Here is a 21,056-nt window from a genome sequence, read left to right on the forward strand (position 1 = left end):
ACAATGTGATGTCTATCGTTGAGATCACATAAAACAAAGCCTGCATTTCGTCGGGATGAAGAAATTATCTTCACAACCTTTGAGCTATCTTCAGGGTTGAGTATTTGTCTGCGTGTTGACTTCGCGTTGAAGTAATCTTCAGCAATACCTTCGAGCTATCTTCATGGTATTTTAAACTACGTGTTGTCTCCGCGTTGAAGAAAATTATCTTCAAAAAACACCTCTGATCTATATCGAGGTATTTATATTTTAACTACCTAAATACGTGTTCTACGCGTCGAAGAAAATTATCTTCAGAAAACCTCTGATCTATATCGAGGCATTTATAATTTAACTATGTTTAGAAGACAAATAACATAGAAAACAGTAACCCGCAATATCGTCGGAGTTTACAAAAACCATCGTGTCATCGTCGCCGTGAAGACATTCGTGTAATTACGAAACAATAAGAAATAAGAAGTTAGTCCTATTTACAATTATTTACAAGCTATTTACATATTTACACATTTTTATATACATATAGAAAAGTGAAGATAAAGAAAAATAGAAAACGGATTGGTTTCCTATAATAAATAATTCGTCGTAAGAAGAAATTAATAATAAGAAAACTAAAATCATCATAAGAAGAAATTCATCGTTCGTTTCGTCATAGAAAATTTACTTCGTGTCGTCAGTGGTTCGTAATAATATTTTATTCAACATTTTAGTTACATATATTGGTCCTTTAGGTTTAAGGGTGGTATTAATAAGCTAATCTCAGCTGAGACCACTGTGTGTTTAGATAAGAACATGATCTTGAGGGCAGTCCGGAAACTGAGATTAGTTTATTAATACCATAAGTTTTTGGTCTATTTATTAACATATTGTTTTTTCTACACAACTTATTGCTAAAATCAGAAAATCACGGTTAGGTACTTAACGAATAAATATTCTTTTTATTATTGTGTTACATAACATAACATAATATAAGCAGCCTGTATACGTCCCACTGCTGGGCACAGGCCTCCCCTCAATCAACCGGAGGGAGTACGGAGCATACTCCACCACGCTTGTCCAATGCATTGTGTTAGTATAATTAAAAAAACTTTAAGAATGTTTCAATTGACAATAACAATAATAATAACAACAATATTATGTACTAGTAAGAATGCATGCATACATGTTTTGCAGAAATAGATATTTTATATTGAGTTTTTGTTACCAGAATGGTTTATTTATATTTAGTTAAAAATGAATATTAATTACATAATTTAGGTCACAAGAAATAAAGTTTGTGCATCTGCTGACATAAGTCTCGAGACGAAGTGAAAGAAAAGTTTCAGTATCGAGCTCTTAGCTGCAAGAGACCTAGTATAATCTGCAGAAGTGATATTTCCCGTCTAAAAATAAACGAAATCAGTAAGAGTTCTTGTTCGGAAAGTTGGATCTGTATACTCAATAGAAAGTTCTGGAAAAAATAGCTACGGAGCGAATGTCGTGATACGTATTGAAACTTGGCTCATTTCTCTAAAGATATTGTTTGACTTCCAAACTATCTGGCGAGGACTCAGCTCGTATACTTCATTGGAAATTTTGTAGCAAGAAACATTTGTATGTTGACGCAACGAAATCTAAATTACTTTTGGAACAAAAGACTGAACAGTGAAACAAAAGAGTTTTTGGAGGTCGAAACAAAAAGCAGAGTAAAGTTTCCGCAAAGTAAAAACTTCTCTGAACGTTTCCCGTTGATTGAAATAGTAGGGAATGAACGAATGACACTGTATAAACAGACCAGCAAACAATAATTTCTTTTACCTCCGACATGAATACACAAACGAAGGAAATAAATCAGCAAAACAAAGCTTCGACTAATGCGCTATTTTGTGACATACAGCTGTTGCGATTGACATACATTTATATCGAGAATGTAGGTATGTATGTTAATAATTATTTATAATTATGTAATGGGCGTCAAATCGCAGCCTACTGTCTGATTTGCAGTGACCAACTGTTACACACAACTAAGATAAATGAGAAGGGACCTTCAAAGACTGCGAAATGAACGAATTGGCGCTTCACTTTTACCGTCTATTCACGTGTATACTTAAACTTAGTACTTAATGACAATTGAGCAAACTGGAGAGTCCTTAGAAAAGGTTTAGTACGATCTACTATGAACCGTGCGTGTATGGAACAATTGATGAATGTGGAGGAAGCAAGAGGAGTGTGTCAGGATCGATGCAAATGGAATTCCATAGTCTCTGCTTACCCCGGTGGGAAAGCGTGACTTTATGTATGTATGTAGTACTTACAAGCGAGAGCTTCCTATCTTCTTAAGTAAATGAAACCTCTACTCCTGTATGTCTGCCGAAGCTTAACCTAACCTAACTTAACCTACATTTCCTATTGAGTTCTAAGTTGCCTGCCAAATTGGCTTCGTTTTGGCAGTGGCGTATAACTTTTCTAACTTAAATAAGCACTACGTAGTCGCTTCCCAGCTTCATTGAGTTTCGACAAAAAGGTAACTGTAAAATGTCTAAAATGCTCCCTACTTAAAATATACAATATAAACTTAGTATCAGCAGACAGGTGAGTTATATTCTGCTTACATTATGTTCTATACGATTTTTCCACAGTATTCGTAAGAATACAAGTTTTGTAGTCTGAGCGTTCATATGTCTCCATATTCCTTGTTTACACATCCACCGCAATGAAAGCAGCGTTACCAGCAAAACACGGAGTCTTCACTTCGCTTTTCCGTTTGGGACTCGGGTCCATTTCCTCAACATAACAACGAACGACGCGGAAGGCGCCCGTGGTTGTATGAATTTTCCTACGGCAAAGACTCCATCATAACTAGAACTCCCCTCTTGCCTACTCGCTAACAAATTTCAGTGTAAAATGGCCAAGTCTCACACATCTACGGATCAATTTATGTCGGACGTGTGGCTCAAGAAACGTACAAGTCTGTTATCGGTTCATTTGTTACTGTAATAAGTTGTGATCCCTCGATGTTTGATAGGTTTCTCATTGCAGGAAATGTTGAGCGACTCGAGTTAGTAGGTATTTTATTTCAACCTTTAAGAAATATGTTTCATAACAACAAAAGGTATATATTATGTATAGTTGATACAAAACATCGTGATGAAACCCACATTCCCGAGAAATGCATTTTCGGAGGTATGTGACCTAACCTGTATTGGGCTGGTTTTCCCTTCGCGGGTAGGTACTGACCTTCCTACCACAGACAGTCGCTTCCGTAAATAACCGGACCTGTCAAATTGTCAGGGTTGGTAAGCGGACCCTGTAGAAACGGGATAATGCTAGGGGGATGACTAAACCCAAAATCAGATACATATTTCGTTTCGATAACAATGAGAAACATTTGTATTAATAAGAATAAAATAAAAGTAGGTACTTGTACAAAAACACAAATAGTTCCAAATATAGACGAAAATAGAAAAATAAGGCCAAATAGGTACATAACATAATAATGAAATCTGTTTCTCGTATCCCCAAAATAATCTTTCTTTTTGAGAAACAAAAACTTTTGTCAGATGGACAAACAAATTAACCTTCATTTAGCGTGTAAGGATAACTCGTAGATAGAATATCAGCAGCGATTTGTAGTAAAAGTTGGTCTAGCAAACAATTAGACGAGTGAGTTAGAGTTAGGCTGGGGGCACACGGGTCTGTTTGCTCTAAGTCGTTTGTTGACTATAAACATTCCTCGCCGGATATTAGCGCCCGTCCGGATGTACGGAACACTCTGCCGATTCAAACTCTATTGGACGCCGTGGAATCGAATCGTACGGCAAATACGGGCTACAGTTGTTTCATTTACCCTCCCACGAGGCGTGTGGATAACGGAAGTCTCGGCCCACATTCTAATGTAGTTTTAGTGGGATAATTTGAAATTTAGCCTGTTTTAATGTAAGTACCTACTTACTACAGTGTTTTACATTCAGTTTCGAAGTCCGATGTTTATTGTTTTAAAGACTTCATTTTGGCTATTGTTTTGGAACCTTTGTTAACAGTAACAAACACAGTTCACTTTATTAATGAATAGCCTGTTGTTCAATACTCATAAAATAAAATCAAAGTAAATAATTGTCAAATATAGGGTGTTAGTGACATCGTAACGAATACTGAGACTGATGATTCAGACCATGATTCTGAGCTAATATCAAGTCAAACTTTCCGTCGCAAAATTCATGATATTTTTGTATTATTTTACATTACTTATCTTCAATTCTATATTTTTACGAAAAATCCACTTGATATTAACTCAGAATAATAAGTTGAATCCCATTATTCTGAGTACAGAATACACCCCGTACAAGTACGTACATACATGTGCGTATGGGTGTTAGTGACACCGTAACAAATACTGAGGGGCATGAGTCAGACCATGATTCTGAGTTGATATCAAATGAAAGTTGCTGTCGGAAAATTCATGATGCATTTTGTGTTTTTTTTTTATTATTATTTCCAGTTCTATAATTCCACTTGATAACTACTCAGAATCATGGTCTGAATGATCCCTCGAAGTTTTGGTTACGATGTCACTAACACCCTGTATACAAAGAAGCGAGAGAAATGGAATCCTAAAAAGTACAATGTGTTGGTTCTTTTGTTTGAACGAATTCCATTGAAACTCAGATATCAATTGTTCATTTATTTTTCAAGCTCATTACAGCTTTTGTATCACTTAACTTTTTAGGGAAACTCTCGCTTGACGTAACTTTAGAGATAAATTTCTTCTGTTCCACCCCAATAAGTACTTAGTTACAATCATTCATTTTAGGAGGGGTCGGCGAAACTTCAAATACATCTGAAGGAGCAATTATTAGGCGTTACTCGTATTAAACCTGGAATAACCAGAATTAAACGTTTATAACCTAACTATAGACCTCGTATAACAAATAGACAACCAATCTCTGTAAATAAAATGTCCGCGGCGCATGTTGTCACAAGCGACGGCGTGTAACGACACTGTACAACCGATATTGCATTTTATTTGAACAGCGATAACATCTTAATTTGAGGGAACGAACTTATACCCTTTCGAATGTACCCTTTTCAAAGGCAAATAAAGAGTATTTTTATTCTATACTATCTACATAACTTTTTTAACTTAATTACCGATACGTATTTAGAACACGGTTGGGAAGCGTTTTTAGAAAAACATGCGAATGTGAGTCTAATTGTCATAGAATGTCAGTGCCGCTAACTTAAGCTGGTTAGGAGTAATAATGGTCCGTATCATCTACGTTTTTATGACGTGAATAATTGTGGATTTGCCTGTATTATGTTCAGAAATCAGAATCAATTATTTAATGTAATTATCATGGATAAACTTGTTGAAGGTCAATGTAACATTTTTGAATTTACGTCATTTCGCAAGGTCAAGAAACTGCAACAGCAACACATCTTTTAAATCAATGAGGGTATAAGTACATTACAAGTTATTTAATAACTAGAAGAAAACATTCAATACCAGACATTTTTATCATTTAGGTAATCATTAATCTTTAAAGGTTTTTTAAATAAAGTAAGCTTCACATGAGCTTTACATTTATTTTCTGACAGATTTAAAATATTATCTGGTATTTTATTGTAAAAACGTATACATAACCCCAAAAAGATGAATTTAATTTACTTAATCTAGAATTTTGAATAACAATTTTTTTCTAGCTCACAGTTTCTCGGAAGGAGAGATACATTTTTACATACATACATAATGTTTTCATAAATATTATATTGAGTTGCGACCGTCATTATATTTATTTCTTTAAACAGCTCCTTTTGTATATTTATACTATTGTTTATTATATTATTTTTCATTACTTAGGTAGGTTTTAAGATCTTTTTACCGTGTTGACTGTTGAAATGATATGGAAACAGTGATATTTCATACCGGATCGCGTCCCTTTCGTTACATTAATCCATTTATAGGACGGAAAACTTCAAGCACACCTGAAGGAGCAATTATTGGCCATTATTAAAGGAATAGTCGAAGGGGACTGGGAAGTTTTTGAATAGATTACGCCTGACCGCTAACTCCCTACGTAAATTGATCCGTGTATTTTATTCCTTAATCGGATTTCTATTTCAATTTTGATTTCATAAAGGAGATTCAAAGCTACAGCTCGGTTTCAATTGAAATCAATACTGCGGCTAGACGGATTACTAGTTCGTAGGGAAATTTTCTCCGATTGTTTTTTAGTATTAAAAACCCTGTAATTTTTATGAAAAAGAATAAGTAATTTCTAAGTAATTTGTACGCGTATGTATGTCTATCTCTATAATATTATACATTGAATATCTCTCTCGTCACGTAAATCAGCTGGAAGAAATCTCTTTGTTTATAGATAAGCTTACCTGTACTGCCTGTTTACTTTGTATGTTCCTTGTATCTGTTTTATTGTTGTCAAATAAATAAATAAATAAAAGAAGTTTCTTTTTGTTTTCTATAATTCTAACTACATAAAATATAATAAGGCCAAAAAACCGATATTTTTTTTTCGCGTCACGAAGTAGGGCACTTAAAAAATTGCTGGTTTATTGATAATAAAAAAATGCCTTAAACTGGCTGACAAAAATCAAGATTATAGGTAACAAGCTCTTTTTTGTCTAATTGGTCCTAACTAATTAGCAATTAGATAATATTTATCAGCGAAGTAGACGGAAAGTTTTAAAATATTTTTTTATTAATTGAATTTTTTATTAAAGTACCTCTTCTCGTGATTTGATTGACTTACATAAAAGGATACTTATTTTTTCATCAGATTTTCAATATAACTCCTATTTTTATGAAACAGTGTGAGTGTATAAAATGGAAGCTTCGTCCAATTAAATCGGAGTGGATTGAAGTCAAGTATTAGGCAAATGTCCGACTGCTAGCAAGCAGCGACTCCGATTGAGGGTTAAATAGCAAATAGATGAGTTAAGAGTTGACGAGAAAATAATTGGTTGAGTTAATCGTCGAGCGGAGATGTATGGAACCTTTACATGCCACTAATTGGCTTTGATCTGACTCACCCCATTCACCGTTTTGGATTTGAATATTGAACATAAATACCATCACGATGTCTGAATGTGGTTTATAGAAGAAACAACTCATTTGTCAAGTGTTTATGTCTGATTTAGCTGAACGATGGTCGTTACCATAGATCGGAATCATTGTAGCAAACATTATCAAAGCTGGATATGCCCACAAAGTACGGAAATTAGCTATCGGACGGCCTTGTGGTCCAGTGACTGAGCTTTGGGCTCACAATCCAGAGCTCCCGGGTTCAAATTAGCGGCTCAAAAATAATCCTAAAACCAGGGTAGATGAAGTCAGTAATCCATCTTATAGCCCACACGATAGAAGAAAAGCTACCGGAAATTTTCGTTACTCCTCCTTATTAAAGAAAATGCTTTACCGAGCCGCAAAAATATTTGTTGTTATATTGTCGTTCTACTATCTTGCTATGCTTAATTTTTCAAATGGACGGATTAAAAAAGTCTATAAGCACACTAATTTAATAAGCTTAACATGAACTGTGACAGTGTTATTAATTACACAAGGATTTTACTGTCCAAAATTTCAAGTTACTGAAAACGGGAATGTTATTTAGTCTTATCCTTGTTAACAATAACGAACAAAATTACCTCGTGATTCTGATTTACTGGTCATTATACGTCAATAGTTCGTTCCTAGTCTGCCGTTTCGACTTATAATTTGTCTAGCCAGTGTCACCACAAAACCGCAAAAACGCAAAAACGCCACTGGCCCCGCCTTGATTTCTCCACTCTCCTCGACTCTGTGTGCCTCCAGACAAATATAGAAGTCGAGGCAGACCCCGTAAAAGACGGTGTGTTGACTTCAACGCTTATCGGAAAGGTTGACCGAAGATTGCGCAGAGCCTATGATATAATATCGACAAGAAAGATTGTAATAATTAATTGCCTATGCGCCTCTCGCTGAATCGCTAATAGTACCTATAGCAGTTGCCTAAGTATAGAGAGCTCAGGCAAGCATGCTAGTGGCAATATCCTGTGCCGAATGATCTAATACGAGCAAGTACCCTTTGTGACGGTGGCTGACAGATTTGTGCAATAAACGCCTCGATCTGCCAACAAACACTCCATTTCCATACCGGGATTACCATATTGCACACCTATGCGAGCAGAATGTATGCGTAAGGTGTCCATATAAAAGACGACTTATGCCAGCTCCAGACGCCAATACTATGAGTTTAGGTATCTAACTTACAGTTTTTTCTCGAACGCAGGCATGATGAAATATTGTCATTATAGAGCGCATAATTTGGGTGTATTATTAAAAGTGTCTCTGTTTTTTAGGGTTCTGAACCTCAAAGGAAATACGGATCCTTTATAGGATCACTTTGTTGTCCGTTTGTCCGGGTGTCTGCCAAATCAAGACCTCTCGGGAACACATGGAATTATCAAGTTTAGACTAACATCTAATAGATACTTATGTCTGTGGACCCCTAAAAAAAACAATTCTATGTCTTCTATGTCAACGTAATCCAAAGATATAGAAAAATATCATATATTTCGTAGGGGAATCTTAACCTGTAGGGTACTTCCCAAATACCTAGAATCATGAAACCTGGAAATCATGAAAAAGGAAAAACTTACGATTACCTTAAAATGTAGTTGGTAAAGTAATCATGACCTATGACGATAAAATCACGATTTTTCCACAACCTGAACCTGTGACACAATAAAGCTATATACATATTTATTTAGATATTGTCCATTCGGTGGCGTTTCTGTTATGATTCATACAACAGCAATAGTGCATCAGGATACCTTTATCACTACTTACTAAGAGACATGCAAAAAGTCACCCATTTACGCGCGTTTTCAAGCAACTTGTGGTTTATTAATAAAAGGTTTTAAATCTTTGTCTTGGTTTGATTTACCAGCACTTGGTCAAGGATCAGAGTTAAAATAAATTACGCTATGAGAGTGCTCTTTCGACGAGTGATAGCTAGAACGTCGCTTTAATATATTCTAACAGCCTTTTCCATTCTTTTTCAACGTCACACGTCTAACACAGTCTACTATAATTTTTCAAATCAGAAGAAATCAAATATGCTTTATTGCACACAAACAAAATAGATAAACATTTAGCGACTGTACAAATACAATACCACGGAACCCTTAAAAATATTAAAGTATTTTTTTTTCTTTATATCCTTAATCTAAATACATGGTTTGAATGATGCCGTTAAACCACAGAGGTTTGTCTCGGCACCCATTCGTCGCATTAAAACAGAAAAATAAAAAATAAAATAAAAATAATAATATAAAAAAAGGCAATAATATATAATATTATTTGCATGAGTCATGTTAACACTTTCAGGGAGACAGACCACGTCATTGACCTTTCATTGATAATGGTATTCGAGATGTCGCCTTAAGACGAAAACTGAACAGAAGTTGGAAGTGAAGTGAACTGAGAACTTCGGTAGCGCAATAATGATAACAGGGAAGGTGAAGTCGGTGATCAGTCTTTCTTTTTTATCAAATCAAATCAAATCAAATATACTTTATTGCACACAACATACAAAACAGATTCACACAGATGAAGATAGATAGATATTTTATCGTAATGTATTACGAGTATTTCCAATTATTTATTTATACCATAACACCATAAACAGCGGCCTTCGTGGTCCAGTGGTTGAGCGTTTTGCTCACGACCCGAAGGTCCCGGGTTCGAATCTCGGTAAGGCAAATCACAAAAATCTCTTTGTGATCCCTAATTTGGTTAGGACATTGCAGGCTGATCACCTAATTGTCAAGAAGTAAGATGATCTGTGCTTCGGAAGGCACGGTAAGCGATTGGTTCCGGTTACTACTAACTGATGCAAATACATAGTCGTTACTTGAGTAACGTCATGGACCTCTCAACCCACACGATAAGAAGAAGAACAATAAACAAGACATACAATAAAGAATCGCGTCGTAGGGCTAAAACACACACACACACACACACACCTATAGCTGTAATTTTAAAGAGCCTATTTTTATAACAATGCCTTGCCATGTACTAGGAAAATAGGGAGGAAGAGAGCCTGGTGATCCGTAACACAGACATTCCGTCTAGTATGGACACCAGTCTCTCTGACAATAGAAACATGTTCACTGTGAGTAATACTATGTTAAGTTTTACTGCATTTGTGAGTGAGAAATAAACTTATTTTTATTTATTTATTAAAAAAAATATAAACTAAAATAAAATTAAACAAAACTAAAACAATTAAATAAAACTAAAAATGAAATAAATTGTGAAGAAAAACAAAAGTGATCTTTAAAAGACACTGTCAGTATCCATTGCACATGTACAAATTTACTCGTATAGCTCCCTTCGTATGTCTTGCTTATTATGGGCTCCTACAGCGACTGCGAGGCTCCGGCACTGGTTGCGAATCCGGTGTAATTACAGACTCATTGTCTGCCTACAACTGTGTGTCTATCAAGTAAAGCCAATGCTTGCAGTATGTACACACATAATACACACAATTACGTGTATGTATAATGAGAATAGCACGACTCAAAATTGTGTTAGTGACATCGTAACGAATACTCAGGCGGATGATTCAGACCATTATTCTGAGTTAATGTCAAGTGAAATCCGTCGCAAAATTCATGTCTTTTCTTTTTTAGTTTATTTTTAATTATTTTATTTTATATTCTATACTTTTGCAATAGAAAATTCCACTTGATATTAACTCAGAATAATCAGTATATATTATATACCCTGCCTATGGGGCCATACGATATACTCGTAGTAGATTAAACATTGTTGAAACGACAAACTATTATCTTCCTTATAGGTACAATTTCCTGCACATTATGGTTTAGATTCAGCAGTGGGTGGTATCCGCTCTAATTACAGGTTCATTGTCCGACTACGTCTGTGTCTATCAGGCAAAACCATCGCTGCCTGTGCGTTGTGGCTTGATGCTTGTACCGAGCGACCGCGACGTATGGCGGTATGACTAGATGGGATTTTAAATCAAGTGAGGAGATAAAAATTGGAAAGAAAACATCGCTGGGGAAGAGTGGACGTAAGTATAAACTATTTTCCTACCTATCCTTATTATATACTTTATTGCACTTAACAACTAGTTACATCACAAACAAGAAATGGACGTTTACAAGGGTGGACTTATCTCTAAGAGAGATCTCTTCCAGCCAACCCAGAGGTAGTATTAGAGTAACTGCGGAAGAATAAAAAGAGGTGCAATATATTAAATACATTATAATAATTATATCTACATATAAAACCGTTTAAAAATATATATATACACAAACATATGCCTAAGCCTCTATAAATATATACACATATAAAATATACTATACCTACATACATACCTATTATATATATAACAATATACTTAGACTACGAATACTCTATGGATAAAAAGTGCTCTTTGACTCTCTTCTTAAAAATTAGGTAAGAGGAACTCTCCTGAACTACCCTCGGCAGCCTATTCCAGAGCATGGCTGCACGGACGGAAAATGAGTGAAAGCCAAAATTGGTATTGGTCCTAGGTATCTCCAGCATCTTAGTAATACATGGACGCCTAGAACGTGAGGGAGGGGGCAGGAGGTGGAAGCGGGACCGTAGATAGGAAGGGGTACCAGGATCATAGAGAATTTTGTAAAGGAAGGAAAGGATGTGCACATCACGGCGAAGTCGGATAGGGAGCCATTTTAACGACGCACGAAACTCAGAAATATGGTCATACTTGCGTAAGCCGAAGATGAAACGTATCGCCAAATTTTGAAGACGCTCGAGTTTGTTAAGCAGCTCCTCGGTTACATCCAAGTAACAGACGTCCGCGTAGTCGAGAATCGGGAGCAGGAGAGATTGCGCCAGCATAATCTTGGTGTGAAAAGGGAGGAAGAATTGGAGACGCTTGAGAGAGTGAAACGTGAAGTGCATACGCTTGCTCAGCTCATTAATATGAGAAGACCAAGACATATGACAATCCATTATAAGCCCCAAATTTTTCGCCTTCTCAGAATAGGCAATAGGGATCCCGTCGTAGACAAGCGGAGGAAAAGACTTCCAGTCAAGCATACTTCTGAGTCTACTGCTACCCACGATCAACGCCTGTGATTTAGCGGGATTGACAAGGAGACCAAAAGTAGTTGCCCACGATTTAATGGCTTTCAAGGATACAGGTGTGATGGTATGTTATATGTCTAATCTAATCTAGCCTACAAGATCCCACTGCTGGGTAAAGGCCTCCCCTTCCTCTTCGAAATCGAAGCGCTGATGTGGGACGAAAAGCCGCCAGACTCAAATGGGATTGGGCCGGACATGTTTGTCGCATGCACCCTGAGCGGTGGGCACGGATCGTCACGCATTGGGTGCCTCATGACGGATACAGGCGTCGTGGTAGACCTCTAAAGAGATGGCGTGACGACCTGGACGCCGGCCGGAGTACGCACAGAACCGCGAAAATTTTATATGTCATGGAAAGAAATATATTAAAGAATACCTAAAATAATTTAATATGGAATCTATTCAAATCCTAAGCAGCTTTACAATTTGTATAAGCAGGTAGGTGGTTTGTGTCCAAAAAGTCCTCTTCTTTACTGGACTGCGGCGAAGCAAAAAGGAGGGTTATGTGTCTAACCGCTATGTTTGAATATATACAGACAGGATTTTAGTGACATCGTAACGAAAACTTTAAGGGGATGATTCAGACTATGATTCTGAGTTGACATCAAGTGGAATTTTCCGTCTCAAAATTATAGAGCTGAAAATAATTTTAAAAATACCCTTGTATAATAAAGTAACTTTATGACAAAGCTTACCAATCATATAGTGCTAGGTATCTGCATACTTTATTCCTTATAGGTGGATAATAGAGAATATACCAGGGCAGCCAGGATATTGAACAATTTCCTCCGGCCGTAATTGCTATAATTGCATGGAGGTGCGAAGGCAGGTTAATCACAACTGCACAGCGATTTATGAAGATGCCTGCATATTATACAGTAGCTGTTTACAGACGAAATTACGTCGTATCTTAACACGATTCACCATTATCTAGGTGCATTAAATACCCATCCTGTTTCAGACATTGTGACATGCTTGGTGCTTCACACACCTATACAAGCGCAGGATGAGGTGCGGACCAGTCACTTATTGGCCAGGGGCTGCCCCTGGTGAGTTAGCCGCTTTAATATGATTCGTAAACACTGTGGTTGTGATATTATCGGGGTGATTTTTTAATTAGAGATTTTGAACTGATAGTAAAGTTTAGCATGATCTAAAAGTCGGATCTATTTCATCGGCGATAGGCTGATGATCCCCATACGGTTCATCACATCTACTTCGGATCATAGGTCGCTCCACTCACCCTATTAGGGGTCACGGCGTGTTTACTTCATTTATTTATGCATTCAAAACACAAGGTCAATTCAATTATGGGCGATAGGTTGATCCCTTCGCACCATGAGGCTCATCATATCCATCTTAGGACTTCTTATCAACAGTGGTTGCAAATTGGCTCTGATTATTTGTGGCTCTGCTCAACACATTGATTGTATGTAAAATACGAAGAATCCTAGTCACAGATTCTCGAGAATCCATAATGCGTGACCATGTTCAATATTTCTACGTTATCATCTATATATACATGCTGCAAATAAGTACATATTTATTTTCAGCCGGGAATCCACATAAATCCAAGAAGATATGATATAACCTCTTAAATAACTCGGCGATCCGCATAAACTTCCCGAGATTCAGTGACTGGAAAATGTTAGGTATTTGTCAGAACTTGAATTTTCTCGCTAACTTCACAGCTTCACAGTGCTGAAACAGTCAAAGATTTGTTTTCTTGCCCGTGTCTTCCCTTTTCCACGTCTGTCCATTTTGATGAAGGTCTAAATGTAAACTCTATATTCAACTTTATTAACTCTAAAAGGTTTCAGATTATATTTCGGATAAGCTTTTACAAGAGTAACTTTTAAATGAGTTGCAAATGTAATATTTATTATGAAATGAAAAAATATTCAAGCGAACCAGGTTTGTAGCTAAAACATTAATACGAAACGTAAATGAGTTTATGTATGTATACATTAATCTTTTGTTATATAATCATATATACAGAGTGTTAGTAACATCGTAACGAAAACTTAGAGGGATGATTCAAGCTATGATTATGAGTTGATGATTACTTACATGTCATTTTTAAGTTGTTTATTTTTATTTTTTAGGGTGCAGCTGGAAATTTGCGCTTTATTGACCCTGGGTGTTCAGAGTTCTATGCTGAGCTAGTAAAACATTTTATCTGTAATTTCTGTTTCCTTTGTTCTGTTGTGTTATTGTTGTTGTTATCTTATCTACAGGGTGTTAGTGACATCGGAACGAAAACTGTGCCGGACGACGCCCAGAACGATCTCATAGTTTAACAAATTATTGTAAATAACTTAGATTTTGAAATAAAGATATAGATAGTTAAATAAGTATAGTTAAGAAAATATTGTGATAACGATTGTATGTGATATTATTATTTTTGTTCCAATAAATTACACTCACCTCATTCGCGGCGCCGTCTCGTCTTAATGCGCGCAAGGCCCACTAGTTGCGAACCGTAAAATCGTATATGACTAGGGCGAGACGGCGTCGAAAACACACACAATTCGCACACCTCGCAACTCGAGGTTTATTTTTAGGAAGGTCGCAATAGGACCTTACACAACATAGCTTAGGTACAGACACAACTGTACAGAAATGAATCTTAAATAGTTGTTTTTATTTAGAACCAGCATCCCATAGAACATAGCGTGCGGTTTACAGTCCCGTACATTGGTCCTTCGAGCCGGATTACAGCCGGATAGAACATAGAAGATTCCGAATAACAGTCGGATATCGAAAACATAGTTCCGAACAACAGTCGGAAAACCTATAGTACAACTCGGATAACAGCCGGGTATAGTTAAATCCCGGGTAACAGCCGGGATACAGGAGTGTCTGGACAACAGCCAGACACGACACAGTATGAAAACCAGGAGTATGAAGTCGACAGAGATGGAACGGCCATCAACAGAAGACCCACCGGTCACCAACACAGCAACTCCCGCAGTCGCGGCCGCCGCCGTCACAGATAGAATAGATACAGCAGCCCCGCTGGTTACAGAACAGCCTGGTGGTGGTAGTACCGAAACATCTACTACCACTGGGACCAGCTCGGGCACCACAACGACGACGACGGGCACAACAGACGATACAGATAGGACTACGGGGGAATCCAACACAGAAGATAGCGTACAGAACGAGACGTTACGACCTGGATCGGTGGTCAGAGCCCCATCAGCGCCACACTCTACAGCTTCAAAGAAACGACGCCTAGCCTTACTTAAAGCAAAAGAGGAACTCCTGAAAAAAGAAGTCGAACTGGCAGCAGCACGCATCGCTACGTTAGCCGAAGAATCCGACGACGACACAGACATAGAGATAGCAAGTGTGAGCGACGTACGCACACGCACAAAGACGTGGGTGGACCAGCACTCAACGCTGGCCCCCCCGCTGCCCACCAACATAGCACCCTTAACTATAACGGGTGAATACAGAACCACAGTAGAAGAAAAACCGTCGCAAACTCAACACAGTCACGCGACACCTATAAACAAGGGGGCAAAACACAGCATAGCGGCACCCACTACACAAGGTGGATGCATCTCAACTCCCGTCACGGCGGGAGAACATGTGATCGCCAAACAACCATCGATAGAAATTACACAGTTAGCACAAGCGATCACGTTAGCTGCGCGATCAGCGTGTCCCACACCGCGCAGCACCTTCGAGCTTCCAACATACAGTGGATCTCACACAGAATGGCTGTCTTTCTACGCAGCCTACACAGCGACAGCTCCATCCTACTCCGACCAGGAGAACTTAGTACGCCTGCGGAAGAGCCTGAAGGGAATGGCGAAAGAAACGGTTGAAAGTCTTCTCATGTACAACGCGAACCCCACCGACGTAATGAAGACACTACAGCTTCGATTCGGCCGCCCCGACGCTATAGCTCACACCGAGCTCGACCGCCTCCGAGCTCTACCGCGCCTCAGCGACTCAGCCAAAGAAGTATGCGTATTTGCGACGAGGGTAAACAACATTGTGGCCACACTACGCGCCCTCCGAAAACAACAGTACCTGTATAACCCCGAGATAACTAAGCTCACTATAGACAAACTGACACCGACAATACGCTATAGATGGTACGACTTCGCGGCTGAGCAATCAGAAGACGACGCCGACCTACTGAAACTCGCAAGGTTCCTCGAACGCGAGGCTGAACGCTGTGGACCGTACGCGCAACCAGAGCGCGACACAGCTTCATCACAAACACAGCGGACAGCACCCGGCGCCGTCCAAATTCGAAAACAGACACAACAGCGTACTTACTCCACGACGGAAAAGGATAAGACAGCGTGCCCCGTATGCGACAAGACGGGACACACGGCGGTAAAATGTCAACAATTCACCGACGCGAACACAGACAAACGATGGGAAATGGCAAAAAACAAGTCACTATGTTTTCGATGCCTCACTCGACGCACTCTCAAACATGAGTGCAAAGCCCGAACATGCAACACCAACCAGTGCAACCGCACTCATCACCCTATGCTACATTTCCTGAAAAGAGAGGTCCCCGAAGAGAAAACAGAAACAGTCAGCACGGCATGGACGACGAGAAGAACTCACACCTTCTTAAAAATCCTCCCTGTCAAAGTCTCCGGTCCACAAGGCGATGTCGACACCTTCGCCTTACTCGACGACGGGTCCACAGTCACCCTAGTCGACGCCGATATCACCAACCAAGTCGGCATAAAGGGACCGAGCGACCCGCTACGCATAGAAGCCCTCTCAACCGACATAGGAGTCAGGAAATCACAGCGTGTAACACTCACGCTACACGGGGCGACTAACACCTTCGACACGCATGCCCGGACGATAGAAAACCTACAGCTCTCACCGCAACGCATCGAAAACGACGACCTCACCGAGTGCCACCACTTGTCCGACATCGCTCTACAACTAGTCTACGAGGCGACACCGAAGATACTAATAGGACAGGACAACTGGGAGCTACTCCTCGCCACCGAAACAAGAAGAGGGGCGCGGCATCAACCGGTCGCCTCCCTCACCCCTCTCGGCTGGGTGCTACACGGCGCACACACGCGCACTATAGGACATCGAATCAACTACATTACCGCACCCACACCCGAAGATAGTATGGACGAACAACTTCGTCAGTACTTCGCCATCGAGTCTCTCGCTATAGAACAGAAAAGGCCACAAAGCGACCCCGAACAGCGTGCGCTCAACATACTCGCCGAACGCACTACACGTAGCGACGACGGTCGTTACATAACGTCGCTACTGTGGCACACAGACAACGCGTCTATGCCCGACAACTACAATAACGCGTACAACCGCCTACTGTCTACAGAAAAAAAGATAGATAAAGATCCACTACTTAAACAGAAATACAACGAACAGATGGAAGCGCTTATAGAAAAGGGCTATGCCGAGCCCGCTCCGAGTACCAAAACAGCCAATAGAACTTGGTACTTACCTCATTTCCCCGTTCTCAACGCAATGAAACCGGGAAAAGTACGCGTCGTACACGATGCCGCAGCTAAAACGCAAGGTGTATCACTCAACGACTACCTGCTCACCGGTCCCGACTTACTACAGTCTCTACCGGGGGTACTCATGCGCCTCCGCCAGCACAAGTACGCTGTGTCCGCCGACATCAAGGAAATGTTCATGCAAGTCAAGATACGTGAACAAGATCGGGACGCCCTCCGCTACCTCTGGCGAGGCGACAATAGAGGCGACACGACTCCCCGAGAGTATCGCATGACATCACTCATCTTCGGAGCAAAGTCATCACCTGCGACAGCAATCTACATAAAGAATAGCAACGCCGAGCGGTACAAAGTCACAGACCCGGACGCGTACGACGCAATAGTCCGCAATCACTACGTCGATGACTATCTACAGAGCTTCGAGACAATAGAACAGGCCGTAGCTACGTCGAACAGAGTACGCGAGATACACAGCGAAGCACACTACGAGCTACGACAATGGACCTCAAACTCGCAGGAGGTTCTCACAGCACTCTCGGAGCCATCGACGACAACTCAGTCAGTCTCACTCGACGAAAACACGAAGACCGAACGGATACTAGGTCTCATCTGGAAGCCGTACAGCGACGAGTTAGCCTTCAACCTCGACCTAGCACGTCTGCCACAAGACGTGCTAAACAGAAAACAACCCACCAAGCGTGAGGCGCTCAAAATAGTCATGTCATTGTTCGACCCTCTCGGTCTCGCTTCGCCTGTCACATCTAAGGCGAAACAACTCCTTCAAGAAGTATGGAGAAGAAACATCGAATGGGACCAGCCGATCGACACTGACCTCGCCGCACAATGGACGGAGTGGATAGAACATCTCAAGAAGCTAACCCACGTCGCGATACCCAGATGTCACTTACATTACAGCGACGCTAGTAACATGCAACTACATGTTTTCGTCGACGCTAGTGAAACAGCCTTCGCCGCCGCGTTATACTGGCGCATACAGTCGCCGGAGGGACACGTGACTACATCACTGGTCTTGGGGAAGGCCAAAGTCGCACCGCTCAAAGTCACGTCAATCCCACGCCTCGAACTACAAGCGGCCGTCATGGGCAGTCGTATGGCCGCGACTGTAATAGAAGAACACGATCGAAAACCATCGTCAGTCACGTATTGGTCCGATAGCCGCACAGTACTCACCTGGCTAAAAACGGGCGCTCGCTCGTACAAACCGTATGTCGCACATCGAATCGCGGCAATAGAGGAGGTCAGCAAGCTAAACGAGTGGCGTTGGGTTCCAACTAAACTCAACGTCGCCGACGACGCGACCCGCGATGTACCAAGTGACTTCGATGTACAACACAGATGGTTCAGAGGCCCGGAATTCTTACGTGACGACCCAACTACGTGGCCTGCGGAGAAGCCACCACATATAGAAAACACCGGCGAAGAGAGACTGCACTATACAACACACAGAAGTGTCACCACAACGACACTAACAACAGCGCTCCCGGACAGTAATAGATTTTCGAAATGGGAACGCCTACTGCGAGCCACCGCTCGCGTCCTTCAGTTTATAGCTCTATGCCGCCGCAGCGCTGACGAGAAAGTCAACTACAAACGTACGGCGAAAGTCAGAGAAACAGACAGCACATGGGGGCGAAAATATAGAACCGCCACGCCCCGGCCTACAAAACAGAGGGACGACAGCTACAGAAAATTCATCCCACTAGATGCCCGATATAGCAAGGAGGCCGAAGCCCTCCTAGTGCGCGCCAGTCAACAACAGTCGTTCGAGAGCGAAATAGACACTCTGCAGAAAGGGGGCAACATACCCCATTCGAGCCGACTACGTCCTATCGCGGTCGAACTAGTCAACGGCGTGATTCAACTTAAATCACGTATAAACGCGGCGACGGACATAACACCACAGACACGAGCGCCGGCGGTCATCGACGGCGACAACCACGTAACAAAACTATACGTGGAGTACATACATCGACGCCTACATCACGCGAGCGTCGAAGCTACGATCAACGAATGCCGCCAGTACTATTGGATCCTACGCTTGCGTCCAATCGCACGCATGCTCATACATAGATGTCTGCCCTGCCGCATACGACGGTCGACACCACCGCGACCACCGACGGGTAACCACCCGCCGACCCGACTAGCGCACCATCAACGCCCTTTCACATACACTGGGCTTGATTACTTCGGCCCCCTCACGGTCACAGTGGGCAGAGGGACACAAAAGAGGTACGTCGCACTGTTCACGTGCCTCACAACACGCGCCGTACACCTAGAAATCGCCGCCTCACTAACGACAGATTCGGCGATTATGGCACTACGACGCATGATCGCGCGCCGTGGGTGCCCTACAGAAATTTGGTCCGACAATGGGACGAATCTACAAGGCGCCGACAAGGAGCTTCGCAAAACTATAGACAGAGCGACAGAAGAAGAAGCCACACACAGAAAAATCAGCTGGCGTTTCATACCCCCCGCCGCCCCCTTCATGGGCGGAGCATGGGAACGTCTCGTGCGGAGTGTGAAAACGGCTCTATACACCGTACTAGAACGAACGAGCCCGTCCGAAGAGGTCCTACACACCTTACTCGCCGAAGTGGAATACACGGTCAACAGCCGTCCACTCACACACGTCTCCGTGGACCCCGCGGACCCAGAAGCACTCACTCCGAACCATTTTTTGCTCGGCGGCACTGCCCGCGAGGGCCCGCCGGGCACTTTCGATGACAGCGACTTATCCAACAGAACCCAGTGGAGAGCCTCTCAACGACTCGCCGACCTATTCTGGACTCGTTGGATGCGAGAGTACCTCCCCGAGCTCCAAAACCGGCGGGAGCCACACGGCGAAGGAACAGTAAAAATGGGTGACGTCGTGCTCATTACCGACAACACGCTACCACGAAACGTATGGCCCCGCGGAATAATCACCGCTACCTACCCTGGAACGGACAACATAGTACGAGTCGTCGATGTCAAGACGAAGGGGGGGACACTTAGAAGACCCGTCAAGAAATTATTGGTTCTCTACTCCCCGCAACCCCCACCAATCGCGAACCAATAATTCTCTATATAAGAAAAAAATGGCGCCGAGCCGCCACACAACTCGCTCAGCCACGGCACGAGTAACATCTCCGCTCAACAAGTAACCGCTTCAACCAATCACAGCATGGAGCCTGATACAACCTTCGAAGAGGCGGCGCGAGTGGTGGAGCAAAACATGAAGACGCTGGGGAAAACAATCGAAGCGGCCAAGAAAACAACAGAAGAGGCCGTCCGAATTCGCTCCGCCCCCCCGCCGCCGCGCCGCTACCTCGGCCCTCGCGTCCGCTCCCGCGCGACGCAAACAGAATCGACGAATTTTCTACGCGATCTCCAACGGAAAATAGAACAATTGGAGAGGGAGATCATCT

At 41.5% G+C, this 21,056-nt stretch overlaps 1 protein-coding gene across 1 annotated transcript; it reads left to right on the plus strand.

The window, feature by feature from the left end:
• Window positions 1–15,058: 15,058 nt before the first annotated feature.
• On the plus strand, window positions 15,059–20,707 carry LOC126366436 (uncharacterized). Its single transcript, XM_050009544.1, has one exon. It carries the CDS (start codon window positions 15,059–15,061, stop codon window positions 20,705–20,707), a length of 5,649 nt encoding a protein of 1,882 aa, XP_049865501.1.
• Window positions 20,708–21,056: the final 349 nt, after the last annotated feature.

Source organism: Pectinophora gossypiella, chromosome 4 (assembly GCF_024362695.1).
Source record: "Pectinophora gossypiella chromosome 4, ilPecGoss1.1, whole genome shotgun sequence".
Lineage (NCBI taxonomy): Eukaryota > Metazoa > Arthropoda > Insecta > Lepidoptera > Gelechiidae > Pectinophora > Pectinophora gossypiella.

Bases quoted from the DNA above. Each gene is read 5' to 3' on its own strand.
- LOC126366436 (XM_050009544.1), top strand. From the start codon at position 15,059: ATGGAACGGCCATCAACAGAAGACCCACCGGTCACCAACACAGCAACT.